The sequence below is a fragment of the Dendrobates tinctorius genome, unplaced genomic scaffold, assembly GCF_039654945.1.
Source record: "Dendrobates tinctorius isolate UK_male_01 unplaced genomic scaffold, ASM3965494v1 ptg000297l, whole genome shotgun sequence".
In the NCBI taxonomy this organism is placed as follows: domain Eukaryota; kingdom Metazoa; phylum Chordata; class Amphibia; order Anura; family Dendrobatidae; genus Dendrobates; species Dendrobates tinctorius.
The window spans coordinates 2,085,643-2,096,125 of NW_027361964.1; the positions used below are offsets into that span (position 1 = coordinate 2,085,643).

Below are 10,483 nucleotides of genomic sequence, written 5' to 3' on the forward strand. Positions count from 1 at the left end.
TTTCTGTAGTCACTTGGTGATGTCTTACCATTGGTTACCAGGACCTCTTCACACAGTGTAATATTTTATGATTTTTCCACCACTGTAGCCATTTATCTCCATCCACCGATGACGGGTGGATAATCATCTCGTGAGTCCAGAAGGCCAATAATTTCTTCCCGTATTGATTCCACAAATGGTCTATATGGAAATATTTTCTACGTCGCCCGTCTTACTGTGTAGTGAGCCTTGGATATCCAACACAAGACTTTTGTGCCTATCTATGCCCCACTTCACCTTGCATCCTCAATATTCTAGGGTCTGTTAGTGTTATTTTATGGGTTCAAATCATGAGGGTCTGTAGACATAGGACCCGGATATCAGTGAGCTTCTAATAATGGAGACATTATAGAGTAATAGTAGTCCTGACGACAGACGATTACTGAAGAAGGGCCCGATGATCCATTGACTCATTCTGATTGGTAGATTTGGAGTCGGGAAGGAATTTGTGTCCTAATGTGGGGGTCAAGAGGAATCAACCCTGCAGGGGTTCCATACATTTGGCTTGTGTTATCGTAGTGTGTAAGTCTACACTTCAGCCTTACAGTACGCGTATTATAACTTTTATGTTGTTGACAACTGTTTAGTAGTTTGGATCTTTGGGGTCCAGGTCGTGAGCCCCCTACAGATTGCTGAATGGAAGCAGAAGCTCTCGGAATATTCCCCAATAGGAGCAGAGCCGTGCACAGGCGCAGAACAAAGTCTGGTTCATGCTCATCCTCACTATAAGCCTAGTGTTTCTGCCTGTGCCTTTATTAGATTGTTGGGAGCTCGGGACATGGACCCATTCTAATCAAATGATGTCTGTAACCGATCAACATTTTTATAGACTACTGTGCAATTATACTCGTACATTACAGCAGGCACTGAGTCCAGGGGATCTAAAACAGACTCTGTCTTTTCCCTGGAGGTACTCACATCTGGGTCATACAGTATCCCAGCAGAAGGCATGAAATAAATTCTGATAGGGACACAGCGCTGGTCGCATCTTTCTGTCTAGTTTTGGGCCCCAGGCTGCACCCAGGGACAAGTATAGAGAGTGGGGCCATCTGAGCCCCTGTCATCTGTGTCAGGGGGGCTCATATGTTTATCCCACAGGGAAAATAGCAGATAATCGTCCTATATCAGTTACATGGAAGGTGAAGAGCTGCATGGAAATCAGGTGCAAATTCTGCCAGCCGGAATAATGTTTTAAGCATCCTGACCACAAAAACAAATGAGTGAATCCCTTTCCCCCTTCACTACTGGCCAGATCTTTGGATCAAATCTTTCTGGATCTGTCAGTGCCTATGTATGAACCTTCTGGTGCAGTTTTCTGTTGCGGTTGTTCCTGGACTCAGTTATTGATCAGGCGTATTAGATGTGGCCTTGATTTGAATGATGTATTGGGTGAGTTCTTAGATGCAAATATGCGTAGACCGAAGCTGGTGACACAACGGAGTTCCTCTGGCTGTACACTATGTGCTTGGGTTTTGCATGGTGCCATGAACTCTGGATTCTCAGACTTTGCTCATATATTCAGGTCTCAGAAGTCATTTCTGAAGAACATTTTACCTTCTGTCTCGGATTGATGACAATTGTGCATAAGTCCAGCTGACCAATCCGTGCAAAGTAGGAAAAGACTTGACCAAGCTCAAGAGCAATGATGAGCGTATAAAAAGCCTGGACAAGAATTGGCTCCTGAGGGCTTCATTGACCATCATCTACTCCTTGTGGAACTGCAGATGTCTTCACCTTCTTCTTTATAGGTGATCATCTGTATTGGGATAACCATGGTCTACCACGACCCAATAATCCCTATGTACATTGCTATCCTTAGTCTGGAGACCATTTATGGGGTATCCACCAATGCCTACATTATCTTGTTCCTTTCCTATTATTATGTTCGTAGACTGGACAGGAGCGTCAGTAATATTATCATCTTGGCTTTGAGCATCTCCAATGTCCTCTACGCCAGTGTCTCATATGTGAATATTTTACTGCTCTATTTTAATCCCTTAGTTTTTCTGAAAACTCTAATTACTCCAGCCGTCTACGTCTTCGCCACATTCATGATCACCTCCTCCTCCTGGCTCACTGCCTGTTTGTGCTTCTTCTACTTCACGAAGATCCAAACTTTTCGGTCTGGCTTCCTCTCCTTGATAAAGATGAAGGTGAACATTGCTATTCCATGGATGATCCTTGTGGCCGAGCTTATATCTGTTGTCACCGCCTCACTGAACATTCTAGAGTTTCTTGAACACAATGAATCTTCCAAGAACATCTCCCTGGTCCAGTTGGCCAAGATGAAGGCAAACTCCAATGGGATATTTTCCAACAATTTGTACATCTCGTTTGTGAGCAGCTGCTTCCCATTTCTCATAAGTGTGGTGACCACAACAGCCACAGTTTGTTCCCTGGACAGACACAGCAAAAAGATGGAGAAAAATCAAACTAAATCTTCTGTCAATGTGAAAGCTTACGAAAATACAATCCGCAACATGACTCGACTTCTAATCTTTTATGGGATGTTTTACGTCACATTGTTCCTTTTCTACTTTAACCTATTTGTTACATACACCACCGGGTTTTGGGTGTTTCTGATAATGATATTTTTATATGCTCCAGTTCAATCAACTCTTCTAATTTTTTCTAACACCAAACTGAAGAAAGCCTGGATGAAGGTCTTCTACTGCAAAGTGATGTCCACCCAGGAAGAAGAGAGCAGCAACATCTCCTCACCAGAGAACTGAGTCATGCTCTATCTGCACCTGAGGACTAACAGATGGTGAACAGGTCATAGTTCATCTTTGACTGAAACTAATACGAGGCCATCAAATATCATAATTGTCAATACTTATTAATCAACCCATTACCCAGAAAAATATAGTGACTGTAGAAATGTAGCAAAAAGTAATGTAAAGGCTTTTATTAATGATTTGACACATTTTCTCAAACAATAAATTATGGATAAATTGTGAAGATTAATATTTCTTCTGTTTCAAGAACATTTAGAAAGATTCCCTCTAATCTTCTTCTTTATTATTTCCAGACGTCCTGCTTCCAGACTTCCTTGTCTCCTTCTTAGTTACCTCTTTGATCATCTTCGTTTTCTCATCACCTTCCTTGTTACCTCCTCTATCCTCTTGTTACCAGACTTCCTTATCTCATTCTTCCTTTACTTCTCGATCATCATCGTTACCAGACTTCTTCCTTCTTTACCTTCTCATTAATCTTCGTTACCAGACTTCCTTATCATCTTCTTTGTTACTTCCTTGCTCATCTTCGTTACCAGACTTTTTTATCGTCTTCTTTGTTTCCTTCTTGATCATCTTCGTTTCCATACTTCCTTGTCTCCTTCTTTGTCACCTCCTCAATCATTTTCATTTGTTCCATCTTTGATCATCTCCATTTTTTCATCAACTTCTTTTTTACCTCCTCAATCATCTTGTTACCAGACTTCCTTATCTCATTTTTCCTTTACTTCTCGTTCATCTTTGTTACCAGACTTCCTTATCATCTTCTTTATTACTTACTCGATCATCTTTGTTACCAGACTTTTTCATCTTCTTTATTTTCTTCTTGATCATCTTCGTTTCCAGACTTACTCATCTTCTTCGTTACCTTCTCGAGTATGTGCGTTGCTAGATTTGCTGCTTCTTCCTCTTGTTCCTTTTACTGCTTTTTAAGCCTCGATTCATCGAGCCGTTTTGACCAGAATTCAGGTACACAACTACTTGATGTGAAGTTACACAAAAATGTTACCGTTTTCAATTTTGGTGTTTCTTTTGTCAAATTTGCGCGAGTCCTGGCTGCTATACCAACTTTTGGAAAAGTGAGTGAAACTTGAGCAGGATGATGCATGACCAAGCAGTCCGACCACATCTTTATCCTTTACTTATTACAGTGGTATAAATTATTACTTAAACGTATGCCGTCCTCTAGTGCTGCTACACTGCAGATGAATAATGCACCATGTTCATTAAAAAAGGTGCACGCCTCTTCATGAATTTGGCGCATCTTATACCAGTACTCCCTTAATTAAGAATTGTTTTCAAAATGCCGTCTTGTTATTTGGTGCCATGGTTTTCTTCTTACGCTTCAGCTCCCTATCTCTGGAGGAGGCAGGACAAATCTCTGAGCAACATAGAAATTCCATGAAGTAGGAAAAAGAAGGCTCAATGCAGAGGCCTCACTATAATTCAAAGGTCCTATATCATAATGAAATTAGTATCCTCCACCATATGAAAAAACAGACAGCAGCATTGTTAGAAATGATGTAATCACGCTGTAGTCATAGATTTATATATAATATGTTAGTTTCTATCTAAATTTTCAAGGATTCTTCTCAGTTGAGTCATGTGATCTTATGGGCTGTCCCACAAAATATCCTCACAGGGTGAGACAGAAACTTCTATCACAGATACTGATGATGACTAGATGGGATCTATAACAGCATCCCGTATTAAGCCAGGATATGTATTGTGTTATAGGAGCTAGGGAGGAAATATTAAATAAAGTGCAATAGGGTCTTATCATGTATAAGAAGTAGATACTTATAAAGGTTATGCATCCACAAATGTTTTCAAAACCTAGTTACTCAGCTGCTGCAGATCCACAGGTCACCAGACGAGATAGAAGTATTGTGGGTATAAATACGTGGATTTCTGCGCTGCTGATGAAATTATGAAAGGTCCAGAATACACAGAACTGGATTAATGTGGCTTTAATATTATTGACACATTTCATAGTTGACTCACTTCTTCAGGATGAAACCTGAATATGGATTGTATCATAAAGGCTTCTTTAATTAAAATATGAAATATTACTAAATGAATCTGCACCACTTACTCCCCTGTGAGAGGAAGACAAAAGAGAAGAGTAAAGATAAAAAGAGTAAAGATAAAGGCAGTCTCTGTAGTCTGTTACTGTTTTTCATTATTACTGTTATTTAGCCTCCTCGGAGCTAATGATTTTTTCTTAAACTTGTCTGTTTGTTTTTCTCACTAATTTAAAGCAGTTCTGAAGATTAACTTTTCTAGATAGCAGCCAACTTTTTCCTACTACCATACAGGCTATTCAGGAGGGAAGACACAAATTCCTATCACAGTTACTGAGGATGACTAGACAGCTCCTGTCTAATGTTGGATATGAAAGTTCAGGGACATTGGACCGCATAACATATAATATTAGCGGTCCCCAGAATTTTTTTTTATTTTGCCCTTATAATTTCGAATGAGCTGTGTGCAAGGACTTCATTCATGAGTTTGCCTCTTCCTTCTAACATGAACATCTAATGTTTATTTGTCATTTCGAAATTAATATAAAAATTCAGCTTTTGGATGGTATTATCATTATTATGGGCAGGGCAAACATACAGCCTAAAAATTATTCCTACCGGACTCCAGAACAATCTATGTAATAAAGGGGACATTTAGAGCAGTCGATTTGAGCTCTACCTTTGGGAGAAGTTCCTGAAAGTGGCAGCAAAGGGAGCTGTCTGTGAGAGATGGAGGGTGTGTAGTGACCAGTGTATGTGTAGCGGAATCACGAGCAGTCTGTGAGAGAGGGATGGGGCATGGGGAGCAGTCTGTGAGAGAGGGATGGGGCATGGGGAGCAGTCTGTGAGAGAAGGATGGGGCATAGGGAGCAGTCTGTGAGAGAAGGATGGGGCATAGGGAGCAGTCTGTGAGAGATGGAGGGTGTGTAGTGACCAGTGTATGTGTAGCGGAATCACGAGCAGTCTGTGAGAGAGGGATGGGGCATGGGGAGCAGTCTGTGAGAGAGGGATGGGGCATGGGGAGCAGTCTGTGAGAGAGGGATGGGGCATGGGGAGCAGTCTGTGAGAGAAGGATGGGGCATAGGGAGCAGTCTGTGAGAGAAGGATGGGGCATAGGGAGCAGTCTGTGAGAGAGGGATGGGGCATGGGGAGCTGTCTGTGAGAGATGGAGGGTGTGTAGTGACCAGTGTATGTGTAGAGGAATCACGAGCAGTCTGTGAGAGAGGGATGGGGCATGGGGAGCAGTCTGTGAGAGAAGGATGGGGCATAGGGAGCAGTCTGTGAGAGAAGGATGGGGCATAGGGAGCAGTCTGTGAGAGAGGGATGGGGCATGGGGAGCAGTCTGTGAGAGATGGAGGGTGTGTAGTGACCAGTGTATGTGTAGCGGAATCACGAGCAGTCTGTGAGAGAGGGATGGGGCATGGGGAGCTGTCTGTGAGAGATGGAGGGTGTGTAGTGACCAGTGTATGTGTAGCGGAATCACGAGCAGTCTGTGAGAGAGGGATGGGGCATGGGGAGCAGTCTGTGAGAAGGATGGGGCATGGGGAGCAGTCTGTGAGAGAGGGATGGGGCATGGGGAGCAGTCTGTGAGAGAGGAATGGGGCATGGGGAGCAGTCTGTGAGAGAGGGATGGGGCATGGGGAGCAGTCTGTGAGAGAGGGATGGGGCATGGGGAGCAGTCTGTGAGAGAAGGATGGGGCATAGGGAGCAGTCTGAGAGAGGGATGGGGCATGGGGAGCAGTCTGTGAGTGAGGGATGTGGCATGGGGAGCAGTCTGTGAAAGAAGGATGGGGCATGGGGAGCAGTCTGTGAGAGAGGGATGGGGCATGGGGAGCAGTCTGTGAGAGGCATGGGGAGCAGTCTGTGAGAGGGATGGGGCATGGGGAGCAGTCTGTGAGTGAGGGATGTGGCATGGGGAGCAGTCTGTGAAAGAAGGATGGGGCATGGGGAGTAGTCTGTGAGAGAGGGATGGGGCATGGGGAGCAGTCTGTGAGAGGGATGGGGCATGGGGAGCAGTCTGTGAGTGAGGAATGGGGCATGGGGAGCAGTCTGTGAGTGAGGGATGGGGCATGGGGAGCAGTCTGTGAGAGAGGGATGGGGCATGGGGAGCAGTCTGTGAGTGAGGGATGGGGCATGGGGAGCAGTCTGTGAGAGAGGGATGGGGCATGGGGAGCAGTCTGTGAGAGAGGGATGGGGCATGGGGAGCAGTCTGTGAGAGAGGGATGGGGCATGGGGAGCAGTCTGTGAGAGAGGGATGGGGCATGGGGAGCAGTCTGTGAGAGAGGGATGGGGCATAGGGAGCAGTCTGTGAGAGAGGGATGGGGCATAGGGAGCAGTCTGTGAGAGAGAGATGGGGCAAGGGGAGCAGTCTGTGAGAGAGGGATGGGGCATGGGGAGCAGTCTGGGAAGAAGAGGTTTATGGGGAGCAGTCTGTGAGAGAAGGGCTTATGAGAAGCAGTCTGTGGTGGGGGGAACATGGGGAGCAGTCTGTGACAGAGGGATGGGGCGTGGGGAGCAGTCTGTGAGAGAGGGATGAGGCACGGGGAGCAGTCTGGGAGAGAGGGATGGGGCATGGGGAGCAGTCTGTGAGAGAGGGATGGGGCATGGGGAGAAGTCTGTGAGAGAGGGATGGGGCATGGGGAGCAGTCTGTGAGTAAGGGATGGAGCATGAGGAGCAGTCTGTGAGTGAGGGATGGAGCATGGGGAGCAGTCTGTGAGAGAGGGATGGGGCATGGGGAACAGTCTATGAGTGAGGGATGGAGCATGGGGAGCAGTCTGTGAGAGAGGGATGGAGCATGGGGAGCAGTCTGTGAGAGAGGGATGGAGCATGGGGAGCAGTCTGTGAGAGAGGGATGGGGCATGGGGAGCAGTCTGTGAGTGAGGGATGGAGCATGGGGAGCAGTCTGTGACAGAGGGTGGGGCATGGGGAGCAGTCTGTGAGAGAGGGATGGAGCATGGGGAGCAGTCTGTGAGTGAGGGATGGAGCATGAGGAGCAGTCTGAGTGAGGGATGGAGCATGGGGAGCAGTCTGTGAGAGAGGGATGGGGCATGGGGAGCAGTCTGGGAGAGAGGGATGGGGCATGGAGAGCAGTCTGTGAGTAAGGGATGGAGCATGGGGAGCAGTCTGTGAGAGAGGGATGGGGCATGGGGAGCAGTCTGTGAGTGAGGGATGGAGCATGGGGAGCAGTCTGTGAGAGAGGAATGGGGCATGGGGAGCAGTCTGTGAGAGAGGGATGGGGCATGGGGAGCAGTCTGTGAGTGAGGGATGGAGCATGAGGAGCAGTCTGTGAGTGAGGGATGGAGCATGAGGAGCAGTCTGTGAGTGAGGGATGGGGCATGGGGAGCAGTCTGTGAGAGAGGGATGGGGCATGGGGAGCAGTCTGTGAGTGAGGGATGGGGCATGAGGAGCAGTCTGTGAGAGAAGGATGGGCATGGGGAGCAGTCTGTGAGTAAGGGATGGGGCATGAGGAGCAGTCTGTGAGTGAGGGATGGGGCATGGGGAGCAGTCTGTGAGAGAGTGATGGGGCATGGGGAGCAGTCTGTGAGTGAGGGATGGGGCATGGGGAGCAGTCTGTGAGTAAGGGATGGAGCATGAGGAGCAGTCTGTGAGTGAGGGATGGGGCATGGGGAGCAGTCTGTGAGAGAGGAATGGGGCATGGGGAGCAGTCTGTGAGAGGGATGGGGCATGGGGAGCAGTCTGTGAGTGAGGGATGGAGCATGGGGAGCAGTCTGTGAGAGAGGGATGGGGCATGGGGAGCTGTCTGTGAGAGAGGGTTGGGGCATGGGGAGCAGTCTGAGAGAGGGATGGAGCATGAGGAGCAGTCTGTGAGTGAGGGATGGAGCATGAGGAGCAGTCTGTGAGAGAGGGATGGGGCATAGGGAGCAGTCTGTGAGAGAGGGATGGGGCATGGGGAGCAGTCTGTGAGAGAGGGATGGGGCATGGGGAGCAGTGTGTGAGTAAGGGATGGAGCATGAGGAGCAGTCTGTGAGAGAGGGATGAGGCACGGGAGAAGTCTGTGAGAGAGGGATGGGGCATGGGGAGCAGTCTGTGAGAGAGGGATGGGGCATGGGGAGCAGTCTGTGAGAGAGGGATGGGGCATGGGGAGCAGTGTGTGAGTAAGGGATGGAGCATGAGGAGCAGTCTGTGAGAGAGGGATGAGGCACGGGAGAAGTCTGTGAGAGAGGGATGGGGCATGGGGAGCAGTCTGTGAGAGAGGGATGGAGCATGGGGAGCAGTCTGTGAGAGAAGGATGGGGCATAGGGAGCAGTCTGTGAGAGAGGGATGGGGCATGGGGAGCAGTCTGAGAGAGGGATGGGGCATGGGGAGCAGTGAGAGAAGGATGGGGCATAGGGAGCAGTCTGTGAGAGAGGTATGGGGCATGGGGAGCAGTCTGTGAGAGAAGGATGGAGCATGGAGAGCAGTCTGTGAGAGAAGGATGGGCATGGGGAGCAGTCTGTGAGAGAGGGATGGGGCATGGGGAGCAGTCTGTGAGAGATGGATGGGGCATGGGGAGCAGTCTGTGAGAGAGGGATGAGGCATGGGGAGCAGTCTGTGAGAGAGGGATGGGGCATGGGGAGCAGTCTGTGAGAGAGGGATGGGGCATGGGGAGCAGTCTGTGAGAGAGGCATGGGGAGCAGTCTGTGAGAGGGATGGGGCATGGGGAGCAGTCTGTGAGAGAGGGATGGGGAATGGGGAGAAGTCTGTGAGAGAGGTATGGGGCATGGGGAGCAGTCTGTGAGAGAGGTATGGGGCATGGGGAGCAGTCTGTGAGAGAGGCATGGGGCATGGGGAGCAGTCTGTGAGAGAGGGATGGGGCATGGGGAGCAGTCTGTGAGAGAGGGATGGGGCATGGGGAGCAGTCTGTGAGAGAGGGATGGGGAATGGGGAGAAGTCTGTGAGAGGTATGGGGCATGGGGAGCAGTCTGTGAGAGAGGCATGGGGCATGGGGAGCAGTCTGTGAAAGAGGTATGGGGAAGCGCAAATATCAGCTAAAGTTGCTATGCTGACAGTCTTTGATTCATGAGCTGACGATACAATTTATAGTTCTACTGCATAAATCGTACCAGTAATTTAAGATGACTCTTCGCAATAAGCCGTCCCATGGGTGCCCATCAGAGATGACGCTATATCTGCCCATTACATGGCTTGTATCCTGCAGTTTTCACCAGTTTCCAGTCAGCAGCCTTTATCTTTCTAAATTGCAGTTGACTCTGAGTTAGTGAATGGAGACTCTCTGCTATGATGTCCTCCATATACAGACATTAGGGATTCCTGTTCCCCTATCTATGTAGTTTATGCTCACAATTAGCAATGTGAATGACATTATGCCACAGTACTGAGCTGTGTAGATCTGAGTCCAGCACTGGTGTGAGATAAAACACTTATTATACATGGAGAAAATGATGCAGTGGTCCTAAGCAGTGTAGCTGTGAATCAAGCTCTGGAGGGTGTAAGATGGCCGCCGGATGGGTTCTTGAGGGGAGATAGGTGTCATCGCCATTGCTAGCTTTGGTGATGTGAGCTTGGAAAGCATACTCCAGCACATATAGTGCTGGGAGTTTTTAGGGCCTGAGTAGTGAATAGCTGGGGGGCCTGAGTGGTGAGTAGGTGGTGGTCTGAGTGGTGAGGAGGTAGAGGTCTGGGGGTCTGGGGGGTGAATAGGTCGGTGTCTGATGGGTGAGTAG

At 48.3% G+C, this 10,483-nt stretch overlaps 1 protein-coding gene across 1 annotated transcript; it reads left to right on the plus strand.

Annotated features, from left to right (window-relative positions):
- Nucleotides 1–138: 138 nt before the first annotated feature.
- On the plus strand, nt 139–5,619 carry LOC141073139 (taste receptor type 2 member 8-like). Its single transcript, XM_073560503.1, has one exon. It carries the CDS (start codon nt 1,812–1,814, stop codon nt 2,769–2,771), a length of 960 nt encoding a protein of 319 aa, XP_073416604.1. The 5' UTR covers nt 139–1,811; the 3' UTR covers nt 2,772–5,619.
- The last annotated feature ends 4,864 nt before the right edge of the window (nt 5,620–10,483 follow it).

Bases quoted from the DNA above. Each gene is read 5' to 3' on its own strand.
- LOC141073139 (XM_073560503.1), top strand. From the start codon at position 1,812: ATGGTCTACCACGACCCAATAATCCCTATGTACATTGCTATCCTTAGT.